This window comes from Saccopteryx leptura, chromosome X (genome assembly GCF_036850995.1).
Source record: "Saccopteryx leptura isolate mSacLep1 chromosome X, mSacLep1_pri_phased_curated, whole genome shotgun sequence".
NCBI lineage: Eukaryota > Metazoa > Chordata > Mammalia > Chiroptera > Emballonuridae > Saccopteryx > Saccopteryx leptura.
The window spans coordinates 96,269,352-96,294,146 of record NC_089516.1 but is presented as its reverse complement, the minus strand read 5'-3'; the positions used below and the strand labels follow the sequence as shown (position 1 = coordinate 96,294,146).

At 32.2% G+C, this 24,795-nt stretch overlaps 1 protein-coding gene across 3 annotated transcripts in view; it reads left to right on the top strand.

Moving 5' to 3' along the window:
• The first annotated feature begins 678 nt into the window (after positions 1–678).
• KLHL4 (kelch like family member 4) overlaps positions 679–24,795 on the top strand; it is a 92,507-nt gene continuing 68,390 nt past the window's right edge. For 2 of the 3 annotated variants that reach the window (XM_066357116.1, XM_066357112.1), the window contains exon 1: positions 679–1,374. In XM_066357116.1, the coding sequence (XP_066213213.1) occupies positions 953–1,374 (422 nt within the window). In that variant the 5' untranslated portion in view covers positions 679–952. Of the gene's footprint in view, positions 1,375–4,675; positions 4,716–24,795 lie in introns of those variants that run through there. The other variant, XM_066357115.1, reaches the window with a different exon arrangement.

Here is a 24,795-nt window from a genome sequence, read left to right as displayed (position 1 = left end):
CTTTTGAACAAACACTACATTTTTAACACTGCCTGTGAAAGTAAAGAGCATGATGAGCAGATGTTTATAGAGCCATGGAGCCAGAATAGACTATTTGTTTTCAAGCTTTGGTCACTGAGAGAAGACAACTCTCCTAAATAATGAGCTTAGAAAAACACTGGTTTATTCCTTGACGTTAAGATATAAAATACTTAGTGGGGGGTGGGATATAGTTTTCAGTAACCAGCACTTTCTTATATTGCTAAAACTGCTCAGTTTTTCAAGCAAATATTTATATAAAGACATTCACATTTTCAGATGTTTTGTAAAAATAATGACAAAACTGCATAAGGGAACTGATGGCAAAGTTTTCCCTTAATAAACCACCTCTAAAATTTCTGTAAGATCCTCAAAATAGATCATAATGAATTCGCTGTAACAAATTCTCCCAGGACAAAGTGGCACAGTTTTAGAAGTGAGCTACTGGGAAAAGAATCTGCGAGAGGGTGGGGTGAGTGGAGGGAGTTGAGAAGGAAGTGAGTGAGTTTAAACATTTGCCTTTGCTCACATGCCTGGGTTAAATCCTCAGCTACTGTATTTCGGGAGGGAAGAAGCTGGGTTAGATATTTGGAAGTCCAGGAGGTAAGGCTGTGAACATGCACATCTAGCAGCTGGAGTGTCTTCTGGTAGCTGCTTTCCTGTGCTGAAGCTGATTTACTTGTTTAAGGTCTGACCTCATCATCCTGTCAGTAAGGGTTCCCTCCTACACTGTTAACTGCAGCTTTGCAGCTAGAAAGCTAGAAGTGTTCACTGTGTAGCACAGGCTGCAGGCAGCAGGGGAGGGAGGAAACAAGAAAGGCTGCTCTAGCACTTATGTTTTTGTTAGTTCAACAGAAGAGGCAGAGAAACAGGAGATAACAAAGGCTCCATTTCCTTTCTGTGAGAGAAGGCTTTTGTCTTTCCTCCTGCAACGATGTCAATGTCTGGCAAGAAAGAGTTTGATGTGAAACAGATCCTACGGCTACGCTGGAGGTGGTTTAGTCATCCTTCTCAAGGTTCTCCCAACACTGGAAACTGCCTTCAGCAGGAAGGATATGAGCATAGAGGGACCCCGGTTCAGGGCAGGTTGAAGAACCACTCTCGGGACAAAAACGGACTGAAGAAAAGCAACAGTCCTGTCCACCAAAACATACTGGCACCAGTGCCAGGACCAGCCCCTGTCCATCAAAGAGCTCTTCAGAATTGGCAACCACAAAACCTGATAGAACATCTTAGAGCAAATGAAGATACTCCTAAAGCAGTTCCAGAGGAGAATTTGTTTAAAAGAGCTTGTGACAAATACTCACAAGGCTTGGAGATGATGGCTAATGACAGTACAGAAGATTCTACAGCGAGGTAAGAGTTTTCATTTGCATAATTGAAAGTCATAGCTTAGGTTCATTTACCCTCTAAAACTCTCACTTAGTGTTTAAATAAAAGTTCTATAATAATCTTTGAATTTGTATGCAGCATATCAAGAAAGCAGTAGTAATATGTTTTCCTATTAAATCGGGATATGTTTTAAGGTTGACTTTACCTCTCCTATTTTGTTCTGATTCCAATAAGAATTCTATTTCATTTCTAAGAGATGTTTATTATAAATATATACTAAGTTTTATGAAAATACCCTCTGTAGCTTGGGTGTTCAGATAGTTGTGATTTTTGGCACAAGTGTGATGAATCACATAGAACTCTTTCTACTTTGTGAGTTAAACCAACTCTGACAAAATAAAAGCTCTGACTGCTCAGCGTATTCTTATTGGTTCCATAGCACACAGTTGCTATATTGACGATTGATGAATGTTATCTTTATGTGGGAATATGGAACAGCTTCTTTTAGTATTGGAAATTTATCTCAAGTTGTATTAGTTTCATAGCTAGTTTGTAGTTAAAATATTTTACATAAAACAAGTAAAAAAATGCTGCTTAGAGATCTTACAGTAGTAAATAGAATATGTCACCTTTTTCAGGACATTAAATGGGACAAAAATAATTTTTTAAAAGTATACTTTCAGTATAGTTCACAAAACATTTGACTTTATTGCTTGGGTGCAAATTACCTTCCTTCCTTTGATATACTCCAATATAACTTAACCTAGTATATCTTTATATTTCCTCCAACATAGTATAGACTCAATTGATGATCCTGGCAACATAATAAAATTGTAAAAGAGCTTTAGAAAAATAAATATTTTGGTATGTTTTAAATTCTATAACAGTTTGGCATGAAGCTCTGTTTATTTATTGGAAATCTGGATATTTGACAAGTGTGTCTCTTCATAACTATAGAGGAAAAGGACTGTCATATTTGTTTCTAGATATGATTTTTCCAATATATCTGACAGTTCCTTTCTTACATGAATTCAAAACATAATACTAATAGAAAAAGCAGCATTATAACATTATGGCAAAAGACAAATCAAATATGCTAATTGATGCCTTCATAACAACATAGTCTTCTTGTTGAAATATAAACATGAAAAAGACTTTTGAAATAAAAAAAAGTATACATGAATAAATTTTCCTAAATAATTTTGTGATTACTTAGAAAATGCTATATAACTGTTGGGATTACAGGTTATATTTAGTCCAACCCATTGAACTTTCAATGCAGTATATAATCTATACTTTTAGATTTATCTGGTTTTCAAATTCTCTCTTCACCATGAACATCAATTTTAAAAACTGCCAAATTTGGAAGTTAATATTAAACACATTTAACTCTCTTGTAAAGAAATTTAAACTATTCACTCTGACCTCCTAAAAAATTATTTGAAGATGTCTCATTTGATTTTCCAAAATGAGAGAATATATTTATAATAAATTAGTTGCTAAAATTAAAGGCTGGATAAAATATCAAATATAAAGCGTTATCTAATATTTTAAAATATTTCTGTTCTTATTTTATTTTTGATAATTTTTTGTGTTGTAAAGAAATGTTATGTTAATTATCCTATGGTTAAAGTGGAAAGTTAATGTTTCCTTAAAATAAACAGGAAGTGGTTTTGTAGATGTGCCAAGGATATTTTAAGCAGAAGAGAAGAAGTACATTAAGGATCTTATTCATTGAAATATGATGGCTTATTAGCTTATCATTGGTCATTCTGAATCATGTTTTGGTTAAAAAGAGTTTGAGAAGGAGCTTTCTTATGTCCGGTTTCTCTAATGCCTCTCTTCAACAAGACAGGGGAGCAAGAAGAAAGGACCCTAATAAGTTGGCCAGAGCCTTCCATCCCCTCAATAGATCTCTTGTAGTTAAAAACAAACAAACAAACAAAAATGGCAGTCAGTGTGAATTACCACACTGGTACAAGATGGGCTCTGACACCCAGGGCAAAGTGATGATCTATAAGCCATCCTGCTTTTTACAAATACTGCACTAATGAATAAAGAATGAACTAAATCACTAGCATGCAATGTAAGTGAATAACTTGCAGTTATTGCTTGAATAGATATTAAAGCGAAGGATAATACCCTCATCCTAATTGCTGTGGCTTTAGTTTTTAGCATAACCTACCAAATGTACAACATGTAAATTTGTACATCTTTGTCAGTGTTGCTCTTTCAGATAAGACTTAAAATTCCTCTGCACTTAAGTTCTTTCTTATTTTCAAGTGAGGTTTGCCAAAAAAAAAAAAGAAATGAAAAGTAGATGTCATATTGTGATATCCCAGAGAAGGAGGGATTGGATGAATAAGACTTATAATTTATTAATAATTCATTCAACAAATATTGAACACCGATTATGTGTCAAATACACTTCTAGGTGCTGAGGATAAAACAGGATCAAAACAGAATATGTTTTCATTTGAATATATATTCTAACGGAGAAAAAGAGGCATTAAAAGTTAACCAAAATAGTATAGTTAAGTGGTTATTAGCAATGTATGAAAAAAAAAAGCAGAAGGAAGAGAGTTAAAGAGGCATACTCTTTCAGATAGGGAAGATCTTTCTGATGAGATTAAATTTGAGCATAGATCTAAATAAAGTAAAAGGGAAAGCCATGAGGATGTCTGAATCAAGAACTTGAAGCAAGTGAGAACTTATTTCTTCTGTGTCATAAAGGAGCTCTTAATCACCATCCATCTTTTTGTTTTCAAGTCACTGCCACATGCTCCAAACAAGCCATTGATTATTATCCAAAACATCCTTAACTGGTAAACATAAAAATATGCCTTGATCTGTCGTTCATTATAGTCATTTTAAAATCATATGCAGATACCCTGTCTACAGAGGTGATTTTCCAGTCATTAGGTAACCAAGGGACCATTTTGTCCTCTGAAACTATGGCAAGAGAGCAAATCATTTGCCTCAGGTACAGAGGCCTGTGCCCTTGGTAAAAACAGGCACATAATGGTATATTTTTCTTTTAACAAAACTATTTAGATAGGGCCAAATGTATTGTGCTTCTTCATCCTCCATACAAATCCATTTGTGGTATGGAATATGCTTGAGAAGTATTTATGCATAAGGGAAACCTTAGACCTTAAATAGTGAAACTTATTTTAAACATTCTTTCTCACAGAGTAAGAAGTATGTTGTGTGGGTATTTACGGGGAGAGCTTTCTAGAAAAACAAAGCAACAATTTCAAGAGTCTTGAGATGGGAATGTATTTGATATTTTCAAATGTAAAGAAGCCAGTGCAGCTGGAGTACAATCCTCAATAAGAAGAATGGTAGGAGATTAATTTATAAAGGTAACAATAGTAATACAACATTAAAAAATAAGTTCTTATTATAGATACTATGTGCTTACTAAATACCTTACATATATTTTTCTCATTTCTGCAAAGAAAATATTTGAATGTGAATATGGTATTCACATCTACAGATAATATTTCTCTTGATGTTATTTTGTAGGATATCTGTTGTTAACCCTTTTCTTCTTACAGGGAAAAAGTAATGTGCCTTTCTAAAGTTTATTGCTAGACTGCTGTCACTTAATTTTACACTGCATTATTCAATACAAACTGTTAGTTCAAAAGAAAGAATAATAAAGACCCTACAATTTTATTGTTGTTTATAGCAATTTAAGATTAAATACTTTTTTGTATAGTTTAAAATATACCATACCAAAAAATACAGGTCATTCAACTGCTTTATTAAGTTTAGACCATTTTAACAAATAATTTAAATTTAATACACTGATTCCAACCTTTCAATTGTTCCTAGTCACATGGTTTTATTGAATTTACTTGAGTGACATTACTTAAGAAAATTACATAGGTTTCAGGTGTACATTTTATAAAACATCATTTCTATATTGTATTGTGTGTTCACCACCACAAGTCATTTATCCCCCTTTAACACCTTCTACCACTCCACCCACTTTCTTTCTGGTAATCACCGCACAGTTGTCTGTGTCTTTGAGTTTTGTTATTTTGTTTTGTTTGTTTTTGCTTAATCCCTTTGTTTTATTTTCACCACGGCCCCAAACCTCTTCCTTCCACAATTATCAGTCTGTTCTCTGTATCTGTGAGTCTGTTTTTATTTTGTTTGTTTATTTTGTTCATTAGATTCCACATATAAGTAAAATAATATGGTACTTGTCTTTCTCTGATTGGCTTATTTCATTTAGCATAATGCTCTCCAGATCCATTCATGCTGTCTCAAAAGGTAAGATTCCTTTCTTTTTTTATGGCCAAGAAGTAGTCCATTATTTAAATGTACCACAGCTTTTTTTCCCCCTTAATATAATTCTTTGTTATTCCTATGATTTGCATATATTTTCTCTCATTTCATAAGTTGCTTTTTCTTCCTTTATTAATTTTAATTAATCTTATAGGATGACATTAGTTAATAAAATTATATAGGACCTGGGCTGAGTACCTCAGTTGGTTAAAGCATCATTCTGTTATGCTAAGTTTAGAGGTTAGATCCCAGGTCAGGGGAAATACAGGAATCAATCAATGAATGCATAGATAAGTATAACAACAATCAATCTTCCTTTCTCTATCTCTCTTCTTTCTCTAAAGTAAATAAAAAATATCTTTAGAAAATTATAAGATCTTGGTGTACAATTCTATGATACATTCTCTGCATTTTGCATTGTGTGTTCACCACCCCAAGTCAAGCCTCCTTCCATCACCATTTATCCCCCCTGTACCCTCTTCTACCTCCCCCACCTCCCTTTTCCTCTTGTAATCCCCATACTGTTGTCTGTATCTATGAGGGTTTTTTTTTTTTTTTTGCTTAATCCCTTCACCTTTTCCACTCGGCCCTCCCCTCAACCCCAGTCCACATTTCCTCTGGCAGATGTCTGTCTGTTCTGCATCTAAGAGTCTGTTTTGTTTTTTTGTTCATTTTGTTCATTAGAATCCACATATAAGTGAAATCATGTGGTATTTGTCTTTCTCTGACTGGTTTATTTCACTTAGCATAATAATCTCCAGGTACATCCATGCTGTCACAAAAGTAAGATTTTCTTCTCTTTTACAGCTGAATAACATTCCATTGTGTAAATGTACCATTGATTTTTTTATTCACTCATCTACTGATGGGCACTTGAGCTGCTCCCAAATCTTGGCTATTGTAAATATGCTACAGTGAATATAAAGGCATATATTCTTTGAAATTAGTGTTTCGGGTTTCTTTGGATATATCCCCAAAGGAAGAATTGCTAGGTCATAAGACAGTTCCATTTTTATTGTTTTGAAGAATCTCTACATTGCTTTCCACAGTGGCTGCACCAATCTGCAGTCCCACCAGCAGTGAATGAGGGTTCCTTTTTCTCCACATCTTCACCAGTTCTTGTTTGTTGGTTTACTGATTATAATCAGTAAGGTGTAAGGTGATATCTCATTGTGGCTTTTATTTGCATTTCTTGGATGATTAGTGACATTGAACATCTTTTCATATGTCTGTTGGCCATCTATATATCCTCTTTGTAATAGTGACTATTGAGGTGCTTTGCCTATTTTTTAACTAGATTGTTTGTTTCTTTGGTGTTGAGTTTTATAAGTTTCTTATAAATTTTAGATATAAGCCCTTATCAGATGTATCATTGGCAAATATATTCTTCCACTAAGTGGGTTTTCTTCTCATTTTGTTAAGATTTTCCTTTGCAGTGCAAAAACGTTTTAGATGGATGTAGTCTTATTTGTTTTATTGTTGTTGTTTTCCTTGCCCGAGGTGACATATCAGAAAAAAATACTGCTATGGGAAATGTTTGAGAGTTTACTATCTATGTTTTCTTCTAAGATTTTTATGATTTTGAGTCTAACGTTTAAGTCTTTAATCTATTTTAAATTTGTTATTGTGTATGGTATAATAAGGTATTTTAATTTTCGTTTTTTGCATGTATCTGTCCAGTTTTTCCAACACCATTTTTTAAATAGACTATCTTTACCCCATTGTATGTTTGGCCACTTTTGTCAACAATTAGTTGACTATAGAGGCGTGGGTTTATTTCTGGGCTGTCTATTCTGTTCCATTTATTTATTTGTCTGTTTTTATGCCAGTGCCACACTGTCTTGATTACTATGACCTCTTAGTATATTTTTATATCAGGTAGCATATTTCCTTCAGAATTTGTTTTCCTTTCTCCAGATTACTGTGGTTATTCAGGATCATTAGTGGTTCCACAATTTATTGAAATATTTGTTCTAGTTTTGTGAAGTATGTCATTCACATCTGGAAAAGAATTGTGTTGAATCTATAGATGTCTTGGGGAGTATAAACATTTTAATGGTGTGAATTCTTCCTGTCTGTAGACATGTATGTGCTTCTAATTATTTGTATCTTCTTCACTTTCTTGCTTCAGTGTCTTATAATTGTTTGAGTATAGATTTTTTACTTCCCTGGTTTAATTTATTCTTAGCTATTTAATTCTCTTTGAAGCAATTGAGAATAAGATTTTCTTAATTTCCCTTTCTGATAGTTCATTTTGGGGGTATAAAAATACAACTTATTTCTGACTATTTTATATCTTGGTACTTTTCTTAATTCATTTATCAGTTCTAGTAGTTTTATGGTGGAATCTTTAAGGTTTTCCATATATAGTATCATGTCATCTGCAAATAATGACAGTTTTACTGCTTCCTTTCTAGTTTGGATAACTTTTCTTTCTTCTTCTTACCTGATTGTTGTGTCAGGGACTTCCAGTGTTATGTTGAATAGTGGAGGTAAAAGCAGACATCCCTGTCTTGTTCCCGATCTTAAGGGAAACACTTGTTTTTGCCCGTTGAGTATGACGTTGGCTGTGTTTTTGTCATATATGGTCTTTACTATATTGAAGTATGTTTCCTTTATTCTCATTTTGCTGAATGTTTTTTATCATAAATAGGTGCTGGCTTTTATTGGACGCTTTTTCTGCATCTTTTGATATGATGGTGTGTTATCTTTCATTTGTTTATGTAGTATATCACATCTATTTATCTGCAGATATTTTACCAACCATTCATCCCCTGAATAAATCCCACTTATCTACTGGTGGACACTTGGACTGCTTCCAAAACTTAGTTATTGTAAATAATTGTGCAGTGAACATAGGAGTGTATATATTCTTTTGAGTTAGTGTTTCAGTTTTCTTCTGATATAGTCCCAGAATTGTAATCATTAAAGATTAAACTTCTTTTGGTTGGTTTGAAACCCTTATTACTCACAGCCCCAATTCTGACAGTGAGGTACCATGGTCTTCATGTTTCATTCTTAACAGTGAGGCAGTGAGGTATAATATATATACAGTTAATATGAAGTAAATTATACTTCATATTTTTAAAATGTGGGACTCTTTTCCATCTATGAGTCTGGCAATATATTAAGGTCATGTTCTTTTAATTATTATTATTAAGCATCTATAATTGTCATTTCTAATTTTTGAAAGTTAAGTATTATTTAATTTCTCCATTTGGAAATATAAATAAAGGACTACAAATATATGGTACTATTTAATATGTAATTTCAAGAACAACATATTAACTATATTAACTTGTTATACATTTCTTAAGTGTTCAGTCATTCAATAATTTAGCATAAAATTTATTTCTTAAACTTACATGTCTTCTTTTTCACTTTTTAAGACATCTGTCCTTTAATGCCAATCTTTTTGATGTATTTGCTATGACTTTATAAGTGGAAATAGCTGCAATGTTCTATATATAATGGAATATAAAATATACACACTTATATGTATATGTGTGTATGTATAGCAGTGTGAAATCTTTATATGTGAAAGATATGGAAAACTGAAATGAAGGTGGAGGACTGAGAAACACTGTGTACTTAATATTAAATTTAAGTCAAAATATAATATTCTGCAAGATAAACATGGAACATCTTACAATGTCATAAAGTGAGTAAGTCCTCAAAAATTAATTCTGGGCACATGTCAAAGATACTTAAGAGCCAACTGAAAAAGTTCCAATGACCAAAGGTGAAACAATTTTAACAACAAAATAAAATAACATTTAATAATAAACCAAAGTCAAAAATAAATATTCATAAGTTCATAATAATATTAAATATAAAAATAAATGAAAAAAGGAAAATCTCTTGTGAGAAGAGTTCCAAATAATTGTGTACATATTCTTTCTTCAAGGAGGTGGAGCTGAATACTGTGCTTTATGTGCAGGCTGCACATAATGACTTCTTTCCACAGAGTAAATATGGTATGTAAGCTTTGTGGGGAAGGAGAAAAGTACATGAGAAAAATACTATCACAGCTAGGTAATCAGGATTAACATTGAAAGTGCTCAGTCATGTTGACAGTATATACATTTGTTATGGTGTGATTTTAATGGTACATTACCTCTATCATCTCCCTCTAAAATATCCATCACCTCTTCAATTCTAATCATGTGAGAAACATCAGACAAGTCCAAGTCAGGGAATATTTAATAAAATAACTGGTATGTCATCTTCCAGTCATCAATACCATCAGAGTAACTGTCACAAACAAGAAGAGCCTAAAAAGACACAACAAATAAATGTGTTGTCGAATAGAAAAGGGACCTTAGATAAAAACTGAAGAAATCTGCATAAAGAATGGATTTTAATTAACAATAATGTATCAGTATGGGTTATTTAACTGTAGCATATGTGCTGTGATAATATATTAATAATAAAAAATACTGTGTCTTGGTTTTATGGTGATTTTTTATACTAGTGTTAAACTTTCATAATTTTTCCGTTAAAAAGTACAATATTTTTAGCAAAAGTTACCTTAGTAAATAGACTTCATAAATCTATATTATAAGACCACCCAATTTTAAAAACAGAATTTGCTTTTTGTTTATTATATTAATTTTTTCCTTGGCAATTGATTAAAAGGATACTAAAATAAAATCAGTGTGCTGTTATCTCTTCCTGCAAAAGTCTTGTATATTGGCAACAAGATAATATCTTAAAGGCAATTCATAAGGAAGTCAGCTGAAATTTTGACAGCATCTGAAAACTTCATGCAATTTCAAGTCCTATCATGATAATGCTGATTTTAGTTATCATTTAGTTATCATACCCACTTTTGAGGCAATAGCAACTAATAAGATCATAGTAGAGTATAATAGAAAATCATTGTTATTCAATCTCTGAAAACACTTTGGATATTAATAAAGTGACATATTTATTGATGTTTTCAAGTGAAAACATATCCTGATATTTCTATTTATTTTCATTGCTATTTGTCATTGAATTTTTAACAGGAAAGGAAAGGCACATTTAAATCAAGCTTCCTCATATAAAAATCTTTATGCCCTCATGTTAAAATGAAATATATAGTCAGTTAGTATATTTTATTCATGATGATTTTGTTTCATTGAGATTATAATTTTACTTAAGGGAATGGAAAGTGTGCTGGCCTAGTGATTGAGAAATAAGATTTTGTAAATAGATTAAGAAAGAACTAGCTAATAAAAGATGACTAAAGTGAGAAAATCAGAATCAAATAATTCCCAATTATTTGATGTTTGAAGATGGATCAAGTATTATTAAAATTTTAAACAAAAAAACACTATGTAAGGTTTTATTCTGAGATATTTCCCAAACCTACATATGGATATAATACAGATGCATCACTTTCATTTGCTTTGGAAGAAAGCAATGCCATTGATCATGTTTACTGTAACTATCAGAAGTGGATCCTTTGCTACTGCTGGTTAAACTTTCTTAATCTGTTAGCATTGTGACTTGTCTACCGCATGCATTCAGGTGTTCCTGTATAGAATGGAGACATCTTGCCCTTCTCACACCTTATCTATCGCTATGGCTTCTAGAGTAACTATATTACACACCTTTCAATTTCTCTCAGCAGGCCATTAATGTAACTGATTGGGTTTTGGTCATTCTGCTACCAGCTTACTCAATAGAAGGTATCTGATAAATCTTTTAACTATTGTTTCCCTGTAAAAGGAGACTGCTGTCAGCACAGTAGCATTTAGCTGTCTTTTTCTAGTTAATGTTTAATACAGTAGCTATAAAAAAAAACAATAAATAACCACATGCACAACAAATTCTCACATAAAACTGTAGCCAACCCAACTATTTCATTTAGTCTTATACGTGTTATAACATTCAACAAGCCAGGTGCTAACTCAGACGTTGATATTTGTGTTGGTTTCCTCCATTCAACAAGTGTTTATTGCATGCATTACATTTTCTTAAGCACTCTAAGAATGAAAAGACAAATAATACATGTTGATTCTCACTATTGGTTTACAATATTGTTAAGGAGGTTTAAGTGTATTCATTTAAAAGGTTTCATGGCAATAAAAAGAAGTATACTGCAAAAACAGTTAAAGTTGCTTGGCCGTAAAGCCCTGCAAGTATTCAAAGATAAGAAATAATTTTAAACAAAGGAACCTTAGAATGCTTAATGGGGGAGATATGATTTGAGGTGAATCTTAAGGATTGCATAGCATTTTGATACGGCTATGGGGAAGAATAAATTCCAAATAGGAGGAAAAGCATGGAGTGTCTTTAAAAAAAAAGCACACTGGTGAATGGATAAAGAAGATACATAACTCATCAATATTATTCACCAAAAAAAAAAAAGGGAATGCAATCTTGCATGGATGCATCTAGAGGGTATTGTGTTAAGTGAAATAAGTCAGACAGAGAAATAAATGTATAGTATGGTTTTATTTACAGGTGGAATCTAAAAAGGAACGAAACAAATGAACAAACAAAAAACAAAAACAGACTCACAAAAACAGAGATAAAATTGGTGGTTGACAGGGGAAGGGAATGAGGAAACAGGTGAAAAAAGTGAAAAGGAATATAGTTAAAAGTATTGTGATAAAGCTTGCATGATGACAGATGATTATTAGACTAAGTGTGTCAATCTCACTATAAGGTATATAAATGTTTAATTACTTTATTGTACAACTGAAACTAATATAATATTGTATGCCAACTATATTTAAATAAAAAATAAATGCACTGAAGCATGGAAGTTTAATGTCTATTCAAATGGCACATTTCAGTTTGGTTGTACTGAATGATATACATTGGAGAATAGTACAAAATTAAGCATAAAGAAAGATTAGTCACAAATTATGGAAGGTTTTAAAAGACAAGATAAGGACTGTTTGCACTTTATCTTAGAGGACAAGGCTTATTAACCTCCAAGAATTTGCTGAAATATTTTTGTGTTTGTGGGTAATGTTAAAAGGAAGTTTCACTTGACTTCCTAATATTCTGTTCCATTTCACAGGATGAGCAGAATAATGAATGCATTAATGGAGCAAAGAATGTATGTTAATATATATAATATTTTAGGGAATAAAAATGAGGTGAAAAAATAGAAAATACAAGGCTTGACACATGAAATATTCACTTAAGATATTTAGTTTTTAAAATAGCATGATATTGTTATCAAAGACTGGTTGAAAGAAATTCCAAGACTTTGTATTCTTTACTAATACATTTAAATAAGTGATATTTAATTTTGAAAAATCTTTCAGTTCTTATTATACTTTTATTCTGGTAAGAAAAACTAACATGCAATCTTCAAAATATTAAGTACACAATAGAATATTGTTAACTATAGGCACAGTGTTGTATAGCCGATTTTTAGAACGTACTCATCTTATGTAACTGAATCTTTATACTGGTTGAACAGAAACTCCGTGTTTCCCACTACCCTCAGCCCTTGGAAACTACCAGTCTACTCTAGTTTTTATGAGTTTGACTATTTCATGTACCTTATATAAATGAAATCATCCAATTTTTGTCATTCAGTAACTCCTTATTTCTTTTTTTTATAAATAAATTTTTATTTTAATGGGGTGACATCAATAAATCAGGGTACATACATTCAAAGAAAACATTTCCAGGTTATCTTGTCGTTTAGTTCTGTTGCATACCCATCACCCGAAGAGAGATCGTCCTCCGCCACCCTCCATCCAGTTCTCTCTGTACCCCTCCCCCTCCCTCTCTCCCTCCTTCCCTCCCCCCCCCCCGTAACCACCACACTCCTGTCCATGCCTCTTAGTCTCGCTTTTATGTCCCACCAATGTATGGAATCCTGCAGTTCCTGTTTTTTTCTGATTCGCTTATTTCACCCCGCACAATGCTACCAAGACTCCACCATTCCGCTGTAAGTGATCCGATGTCATCATTTCTCCTAGCTGAATTATTTCACTTAGCATGATGTACTCCAGGTCATTCATATTGTTGCATATGGAAGAATTTCTTCTTTTTTAAAAGCTGAAAAATCACATGAATTTTTTTTTGTTTTCTTATTCTATAAATGAGTATGGTTAAAATGTGCATTAACATTAGAGAAGAAAGTACTGCACAGTAAATGTAAGAATATATTTTAATTAGATTAGCATTAAAAAACAAAAATATACAGAATCCTATATACAGTAAAATATACAGTGTACATACATATATAAAATACATGATATATATATACATCTATGTTTATATTCAATATATTCTTAGATACATATATTTATATGTATTCTTAGTAATGTTGAGACATTGAGTCATTTTTAACTTACACACTTTTCATACTGATTTCTGTCAAGTTTACTCTTGGAGATTTTCATCATTGTCCAGTATCTACTATATTTAATGAAGTATACTAAGGAGAACATAAAGTTATTTTTTCTCATTTCAAGCTTTTTAAAATCATTTTTGTTTAAATATAAAATATGCTTTAATTTTTTTTTCAGAGTCTCTAGTTCCTTTTATGTATCCTGCATATCTGGACATTAGCTTCATCTCTTTCATCAAGACATTATATTCATGGCAATTACTTTACCTTTGTTTTAATAGGTGTACCTAATTTTTATATGCTTTTTTTTAGTTCAGCAATACCAGACACTCTGATTATACCATTTGTTCATAATTGAGCATTTCTTTACAAAACATCTAAAACAGTGTTTCCCAACGTGGGGCCCACGCCCCACAGGGGGACAATTCGATAGTTAAGGGGGCCATTTAAATGCAATGCTAGATATTGGTGCCAAATTTAACAAAAAATGCAATTCTTAAATAATTGCGGTAAATAATTATTAAGTATAATTTCGTTTGACGAGACCAAAATATCAACTGGGTGATTGGCGTCGTCAAGTAAACTTCGTCCTGGGTTCACCGCGGAGCGTGCCGTCTGCCGCGGGGAACCCCGGACATTTTAAAAACTCGCTAAACAACGCAGTTATTCTCACCTAATTGGCCCATTGCAACTTCTGTAGTGTTTCACATCATTCAGTTGGTGTTAATTTGAAATAAGTGTCAGTCAAAACTGTTGTAAAAGCTCGTTGATTTAATAAATATACATATATATATTGCATAGATATAATTGGTAAGTATTTGATTTCATTTTTATCAATATTAAACTCTTTATTTATTTATAAAATCTCTGTGCAGCAAGCATCAAGCGCAAGGGTCACACTAAATTAAAATAATAAATTAATATAGAAAAATCTGTATTAAAATTATTTGGAATTTAAATTTCTGTTTTTCATTATATGTTTTGAAATTTTACTTACTGTGTTTTGTTAACAATTTCATAGTGATTTCTTCCTAGAACCTATCATTTATGTTTATTAAGTGAACAAATCAATTTTTTAATGTTAAAAATTATGTATGTTACATAGGGGGGGACATAAAAATTTTAGAAAGGTTAAGGTGGGACATGGCACAAAAAAGGTTGGGAAACACTGATCTAAAATAACATGACATTATGATTCTCACAGTGAGTTGTGCCTGATAAGAGGCAATAGAAATTTGACAATATTAATTTCCTGAATCAATACCTATGAATTTTAAGCAAAAATCACTGAAAGGTCATACCTGAGTTTGTACATAACAATACTCCCTTGCTGCTGTGCCAAATGCAAACCAGTTTTCTTCTTGTCTTTTGATCCGCTCTATGCTACTGGCTACAAACATAGAGAATAATTGGTAATTGTTATGGACAGCAGACAAAGTGTGACTTTGTAGTTTATGGTATTTTTTTCCTAGAAAATCATTGTTTTCATAGTCTACCTCAGTTTGTACTCAATTTTCTCAAAATATCAGGCATCATGTGTTTTATAAAACTAATGGGAATGAAAAAACACCTTGATGAAATGGTTAATACGCTGAAGAAAAAAGTAATGAATTCATATGAGCAATATAATTTATCTTTCAGTCATGCTAACCAACCTAAAATGCCCATTGTTTTCTGGAGGAAAGAAAAGGCATTTATGGCTCCTCAGCCAACTCAGCTAAAGTGTGTTTGTGTCCTGGGTGTTTTTCTACCACAGACTATATAAAAAAGCACAATAGGGTGCATTCTGGAGTCAGATGATTAGAATTAAAAGCCAGTTATACCACTTATCTGTGTTATGACCTCATAACAGATAAGTGTTACGACCTCAAGTGGGTTACTATCCTCTTTGTGCCTCAGTTTCTTTCTTTTTAATTAATTATTATTGAGGTAACAATAGTTAATAACATTATGTAAAATAACATTATGTATAATAATATTATAATTTGATATCTGTATACTCTATTGCATGATCCCATCAAAAGTCTTGTTTTATGTGTTACCATATATTTGATTTCCTTTACCCATTTCACTTTCCCCTCAATGCCTTCACTTCTGGTAACCACCACTCTCCTGTCTGTATCTGAGTTGGTTTTTGTTTTGTTCTGTAAGTTCAATTGTTTGATTTTATATTCTCTATTTGAGTAAAATCAGACAGCTTTTGTCTTTTTTCCATCTAACTTATTTCACTTAACATAATACTTTCAAGATATATCCATGTTGTCATAAATGAAATTTCATCTTTTATATGAGTAAGTAATATTCCATTGTGTGTGTGTATACATACCACATATTCTTTGTCCGTAAATCAATTGATGGGCACTTAAATTCTTTCTTTATCTTCATGTATTTGTGATTTTTTTCCAGATTTCTTTTTATAGTTGATTTCTAGTTTTATATTATTGTTGAAAAAAATATTTGATGTGATTTCAACCTTAAATTTTTGAGATATGTTTTAAGTCCCAACATATGGTCTATTATTGAGAATGTTTCATGTATACTTGGCAATGATATGTATTATGTCACTTTTGGATGGAAAGTGCTGCAAATATCCATTAAGTCCATCTGTTCTAATGTGTTATTTGAGGCTGCTTTTTATTTTTATTTTTTTTCTTTCTGTCTAGATGATCTATTCATTAATTTAAGCGGAGTGTCAAAATCTCCTACTATTATTGTTTTATTTTCTATTTATTCCTTTAGTTTTTTAAAAAATAATTGCTGTATATATTTTGGTGCTTTTAATTTGAGTGCACATATATTAATAAATATTATATTTTTTGATGTATTGCTCCTTTATAATCATCAAATGTCCATCTTTTTCTCTTGTTACCTTGTCTTTTTTATTGAATTTATTGGAGGTAACACTGATTAATCAATTTACCTAAGTCTCAGGTATACCATTCCATAATTCATCATCTGTACTCTGCACTAAACATTCACCACCCCAAGTTAAGTCTTTTTCCATCATCATTTATCTCCCATCTATTTTTTTATATAAGTATGGTTACCCACACTTTTATCTGGATACTATTTGTTTGTAGTTCCATCTTTCACCGTTTCACTTTGAGCCTGTTTGTCTTTGGAGCTGAGATAGATCTCCTAGAACAGCATAGAGTAGGTCTTGTTTTTCAATACATCAAGTTACACTGTGCCTTTTGCCTGGAGAATTAAATTCACTTACATATATAAATAGAATGATTATTGATATTTGAGTACTTCACTACTGCCATTTTTTTGGTTTATTTTCTGGTTACTTTGTATCTCCAATGTTTCTTTTCATTTGTTTTCTGTATGCCATTTTGATTTGGTGTAGAACATGTCATCGATAAAATAGTCCTTTTACTTTTAATAGCATCTTATTTTCATTTACTTATACAAATTCTGTCCTTTCCTTCCTTCCCTTTTATGCTTTTGTAGTCATAAATTATTCCTTTTTATGTTGTGTATTCATTACAAAATTGAAGTTGCTATAGTTATTTTAATGTTTACTTCTCAAATATTTCTGTTATAATACTATTCAAAAATAGAGCTGCATTTTTAAATTTTATTTGTCTTTCACCTTACTCAAAGTTTTGTATACTTTATTTTTGTTTAAAATAGAATGGTTTCATTATTCCTTGTCATGAGTTTCTTGTGATAAATTCTCTCAGATTTTATTTATCTGGGAAAACATCTTAACGGATAGCTTTGCTAGATATGTTATTCTTGGCTGTAGTTTCAGTTTTTGAGTATACTGACTATATATCATTACACTGTCTCTAGACAGAAATGCTGTGAGAAATATGATGCTAATCTGATGAGGTTTTCTTTCTAAGTTACTGGGTTTTTTTTCCATCTGCATTGTTGACTTTTTCATTTTCATTGAATTTATTGGGGTGACATTGGTTCACAAAGCCATATAGGTTTCAAGTGTACAACTCTACAAAACATCATTTGCACACTGCATTGTAGGCCCGTCACCCCAAAGTCTCTTTTCATCCTCATTTCTTCTGTTTGCCTGTTCCACCTCTTTCCATCCCCTTTTCTCCCTGGCTACCACCATGCAGTTGACTTTTAATAGTTTTAATATAACGTGTCTTAGGAAATGTCTTTTTGGTTGAAATAAAGTCTTCTCTTAGCTTCTACTTGGATATCTAGTTTCTTCTCTAAGTTTGGGGAATTCTCATCAATTATTTATTTGAATAGGCTCTCTGTTTTCTGTTTCCTTCTCCTTCTGAGATGCCCATTATCTTTATGCTGTTTTTTTCTAATTGAATCAGATAATTCTCATCAGTTCTTTTATTTTTTAATCTTATTTTTGTCTGTTCTTTCACCTGAAACATTTCTAGATTTCTATATTTAAGCTCACTAATTCTTTCTCCCATATGGTCTGCTCTACATCAATGCTTTATAATTCATTCTTCATCTTACTTACTGAGTTCTTCAGCTCCAGAATTTGTTTGGTTCTTTTTTATGATTTCCATATCTTAGGTAAAGTACTCCTTCTGTTCATTAATTTTATTATTGAGTTTATTAAACTGCCTTTAGATTTTACTTATATCTCATTGTTTCTTCATATGTTACTTTGAATTTCTATTGTTCATAACCTTCCATTGCTTTGGGCTTGGTTTCAAGAGAATTGTTATTTTCTTATGTGTTTCCATGTTACTTCCCTTGGTTTTACATGGTGCTGGATATGTTATTCTTCTTTGGTGACTGGAAGTGATGAACATCTTTTATATTTAGGACCATTTTGATTTTAACATTTCAGCAGGTTGATAAATACAGGTTTTTCTTTTGTTTTATAATATATGGTGCTATAGCACAAGTCATCCTTTTCTTATGTTTCCAGGGTCATGTAAGGGTGCATTGCTGTGTTTGTTCAAGTTGCCACCTGGGTGACTGAGTGATGAATGCTCTGTCTGTGTTTGAGTCACTTGGGTTGGGGCATAACTACTATGGTGATGGAAAATGACAGTTGGGAGTGAAATGTATTTGCAATTAGCACCTGGTTTTCTATGGCTGCTCTGAAAGCCTGTTAGCTATGTCTCTATTGCTGCTACCAGGCTTCACAGCAATTTCAGGACAAATACAGATTCTGTAGTGCCAATGCTGCTTCTGTTTTATCTTTCACCCACCATTGTGTGAGGGCCAAACTCCAACTCCTTTTCTGTTAACTCATTTTCTGAGGCTGCACGCTCAGTCACAAGGGCTGGAGAACCATGTCTGGGGGCTCTATCACTGTTCTTCACCCCATCTTTTCCTATGTGTTTTAATATGCCCACTTCCTTATTGATGTTTGAATCTGTCAGGCATCTTAGAGTTTTCAACAAAGGAACTTTTCTTGGGTTATATATGTCAAATTAGTTGTAGATATTTGGGTATATAAAAAAGGAGCAATCTCACTTCACCATGATGCTCAATAGGTCTTTTTCTTTGATTTTTAAAAGGAAGAAAATATGTACATCTATCTCATATGGCTGTGTGGAACAGTAATTGAAGCAAAGATATAAAGTCATTTAGACAGTACCTCACATATAAGTGTTAAATAAATGTTAACAATTATGAACAATTTTCATCATAACTCAATTATCTTGTAGCATAAGCATACTAGAGTTTCATATAGGTATATGAAAAAACATTTCCTAATTAGTCATTAATTAATCATTCAGTTAATTATTTTATAATAACTATGAGGCGTTGTTATTTTACAAATTTGTTTGTTTTATTTCTCATTTGAAGAAATTTCCATGTCCTCATAATCTAGTCAAATACAAACATGCTTCTTATATACACTAGAGAGTATATCTGAAATATTAATGTTTAATAGATAATGTTTTTTAGCTACCCAAGCAGAGAATTGAATTTGAGAAATTTGAAGATTCATTTTAATAGATCATTGTACAATTTAGATTGTGATGAAATCAAACTAATTAAATATAACATCCAAGATATTAAAAACAAAGTGTTTCTTAGATATTCTACCAGCACATTTTGAGAAATGAATACAATGAATGTTTAAACCTACCCTTTAGAAAGGCTAGGTTTAGCTTTTCTTTAAGGGAATAGAAAGTACTTATTTTGGGCTTTTCAGGCCACCTATTCTTGGTAGCAACTACTACTCAACTCTGACTTCATTGTAAAACAGCCATATGCTATATGTAAATGAATGAGTTATAATTCAAATAAAACTATATTTATGAATATTGATTTTCATAATTTCAGATAATTTTATTTTTTCCTTTTTATTTTGTTAGCCACATAAAAAAGTAAAAATTCATTTTTAACTAATGAACCATACAAAACATGGCTTACTAAATTTGGCCCATCGGACATAGGTTGTCAAACCTTGTCCTAGAAGCACTTTGTAAGATATGAAGAGACTATTTTCTCCAATAGATGACCAGAAAAATTGTGTCATGTTGACAACCTTAGCTGAGATACATTGCTTATTTTTTAGAGATGCTTTGGTTTGACATTCTACTTAAAATCAATTTTGCATGTCAAATTGTTCTCATCACTGTTAAAGAAGTTATGACTGCAGGTGTTTTACACTGATACAAAACAGTAAATTAAAGTCAAGAAAATGTATTACTATAGATTCTTCTCATGTCTGGGCAACAAAAATCACATGAAAGTAAAAATCTCACCATAATGACTATTTCATTTACACATTTAGTAAACATTTAGAATTCATAATATATCAAAAGTAACTTTACAGAGAGAATGACGTAAAAAAAATCCTATACTCTAGTTGTTTACATTCTATACAAGATATAATATATATATGTATACTTATAATGAAAGTTGAAATGTAATAAGTGGTATAATAATTATATATCAAATAAACCATAGATAATGTTAGTATTTTGTGTATTTAAAAAATGAGTTACAAAAACTGTACCCTTACTGTTTAAAAACAACTGTACACTTAGTTCCAGTATGTCTACTACTGATATATTTATTTGTGTGTGTATGTGTGTGCATGTATGTGACATGTTTATTACTTTGGACAGTAATTATGTGTTTCCTAGTTACATAAAAAGCTAGCTGTTTCTCTACACGAAGGCAATGTTTATATTAGGTAAAGACCAAATACTTAAACAGAGTATCACAAACAGCATTTGCTTTTAGAGCCTAGTGACAATATTGTTTTATTCCTGTTTCTGGACTACTCATACTAGTCCCTACAGTTAAAAAAAAAAGTGAAATGAGCAATACTAGAAAAACACCTCATGACCCAAATACTCCAACCTTATCCATTTAGCTAATTTCCACATTTATTTTTAAAACTTACTTCATTTTCCTCTGTGAAGCTGTAAATAGCACTATCTTCTAGGCAAGTGGTCGGCAAACTCATTAGTCAACAGAGCCAAATATCAAACAGTACAACGATTGAAATTTATTTTGAGAGCCAAATTTTTTAAACTTAAACTACAGTGTGTCCATAAAGCCATGGTGCACTTTTGACCGGTCACAGGAAACCAACAAAAGATGATAGAAATGTGAAATTTGCACCAAATAAAAGGAAAACTCTCCCAGTTTCATACCTATTCAGGGCAGTTCGATGTGGGCTCACACACAGATTTTTTAAGGCTCCTTAGGTAGCTATCCCGTATAGTCTCTACAGACTTGTCACTGACTGATGGCCTACCAGAACGGGGTTTCTCCACCAAACTGCTGGGTTTCCTTCAATTGCTTATCCCACCGAGTAATGTTATTTCTATGTGGAGGCACTTCGTTATAAGTGTGTCGATATTCACATTGCACTTTGGTCATGGATTCGAATTTAGCGAGCCACAGAACACACTGAATTTTCCTCTGTACCGTCCACATCTCTACTGGCATGGCTGTGGGCTGCTCCATTGTATACACGGTGTTACGTCATCATCTGCGCGCACGCACATGCTGCCATATCATCCTACTGAAACTGGGAGGGTTTTCCTTTTATTTGGTGCAGATTTCACATTTCTATCATCTTTTGTTGCTTTCCTATGACCAGTCAAAAGTGCACCATGACTTTACGGACACATTGTATATAGGTAGGTACATTCCTTATTGAGGTAGCTCCCAAATGTGGATTTTGTGGAAGAGCACACTCAAGGGCCCAAAGAGCAGTATGTGGCTCATGAGCCAAGGTTTGCCGACCCGGGTTCTAGGCTATTGGTCTCAGTAAGGATGATTTTTTTTTTGCAGACATCTGATTCCACTTTTTATATGTTCTTATGTTTATTACATTATAATGAAAAGAAGGCTGTATGTATCAAAATAGATTAATAAATTTATCAAATTTATTTAGTTGTAATTTATGGACAACCAAATTACACAGAGAAGACTATACATATTTTTGTAAGATTATTCTAAAAGAAGTTTTCTATAGTCACATCATCAAGACCAATTAGATTTTTTTTATCAAAACCCATGTAAAACGTGTGTAATATTTCTGCTAATGTAGTGTTTATTTGTTTGAAATAAGACCTTTATTTACATTAAAAAGGTATTTTTATATAAAAATTAAAAAATCAATCAACAAAATGAAAAGACAACTTATGAAATGTGAAAAAATATTTGTAAATTATCTATCTAAGGAGGGGTTAATACCAAAAATATATAAATAATACAACTCAATACCAAAATAATGATAATATGAACTAAAAATAGGCAGAAAAGGTAGACCTTTTTATTTTTATTTATTTATTTATTTATTGTATTTTTTTTTTCTGAAGCTGGAAATGGGGAGAGACAGTCAGACAGACTCCCCCGCATGCGCCCAAACGGGATCCACCCGGCATGCCCACCAGGGGCGATGCTCTGCCCACCAGGGGGCGATGCTCTGCCCCTCCAGGGCATCACTCTGCTGCGACCAGAGCCACTCTAGCGCCTGGGGCAGAGGCCAAGGAGCCATCCCCAGCGCCCGGGCCATCTTTGCTCCAATGGAGCCTTGGCTGCGGGAGAGGAAGAGAGAGACAGAGAGGAAGGAGAGGGTGTGGAGAAGCAAATGGGTGCTTCTCCTATGTGCCCTGGCTGGGAATCAAACCCGGGTCCCCCACATGCCAGGCTGACGCTCTACCGCTGAGCCAACCGGCCAGGGCCACTTAGACCTTTTTTAAAGAAGATATCAAAATGACTAAGAGCTGTATGAAAAGGTGTTCAATGTCACTAATCATCAAGGAAATGAAAAGAACATTATGATGAGATATCACCTCACACATGTTAGAATGGTTATTATATAAACTATAAGATCTATCAAGTGTTGATGAAGGTGTTGAGAAATGGGAACCTTTGTACACTGTTGGTGGAAATGTGAAATTGTAGAGTTCAGTTTGAAAATTCCTCAAAAAATTAAAAATATAACTACCATTTCACATACTATAGTGGTTTTCAACGGCCAGTCCACAGACTGGTGCCAATTTATAAGAAATTTCAAACCAGTCCATGAAAGAGTTAACCACCTTAATGTTGTATGAAGATTAAAGAGTCTATAATCTTTGAGTCTATAATATTCATACAATATATATATATGATATTATATATAATATATACATATAATATTCATACTATATATGATTTTATATATATATATGATTGCACAAGTTTCTTTCTTTTTAATGGCTAAATTTAGTCATGTACAAACATCAGTGAATCTTAAGGACATTATGTTAAGTGAAATAAGTCAGACAAAGTCAAATGCTCTACGACCTTACTTAAATGTGGAATATAAAAGAGCCAAACTCATAGATTTAGATAGTGGATTAGTAGCTTGATGGTTTCTGGTGCTTCAGGGTAAAGACAAGGGGGAGATATTGGTCAAAAGGTACAAATTTCCAATTATAAATATGAATTCTGATGACCTAATATACACCATAGTGCCTATAATTAATAGTACTGTATAATACAGAAAATAGCTAAGACAGATCTTAAACATTCTTATTACAAAAAATAAATAATAATTATGTGAGTAGATAGATGTGTTATCTAACTTTATTGTGGTAATGATTTTACAATATATAAGTGTATCAAATCATCATACTATACACCTGAAACCTACACAATGTTTTATATCAATTGTATCTCAACATAACTGGGAACAAAGATTCAAAAAATAAAAAATATATAAAGATATGTTAAAATAAGGATAGCTGTTTTAAAATGAAGCAAGGCATGATCTTATTATCTGAAAATAGCTAAAATTGGTGAGTATACTGTTAAAAAAATAGAGACAGGGAGTAGAAAAGTGGTTAACAGAAGCTGGAGCATAAGGGAAATGGGGAGAGAATGGGTACAAAATTTCAGCTGAAAAATTAATAGGTTCTACGTATACAATTTAAAATGATGAAGATAGTTGGTAACATTGTGTAACTAAAATTTGCTGAGAATAAAATCTAAATATTTTTACCCATATTAATTAATTAATTGAATTAATTAATATATAGAGTGATGGAAGTATTCACTATATCATGGAATTCTTTAACAATGTATATGTATAATAAATCATCAAAATGTACACTTTAAATATCTTACTATTTCATTTCTAATTATACCTTAATAAAGTTTAAAAAGAATGCTAAATATATTTAATGATTCAAAAACTACATTTTACCATTTTAGTATACACCTACCTAGTGTGACAGCCAGAAATAATAAACATCTTATGGCTTAATCATGGGAAATAAAACTTACACATAATTTTTAATTGTATTTAAGAGTCTTCATTTGTTTTATGGATTATTAAAACTAATATAATGTGATATGATATAATAATGATTTTATTGTGACATTCTTTTCCATTGGTCCCTTTGAGTACATGTTTACACATTTTA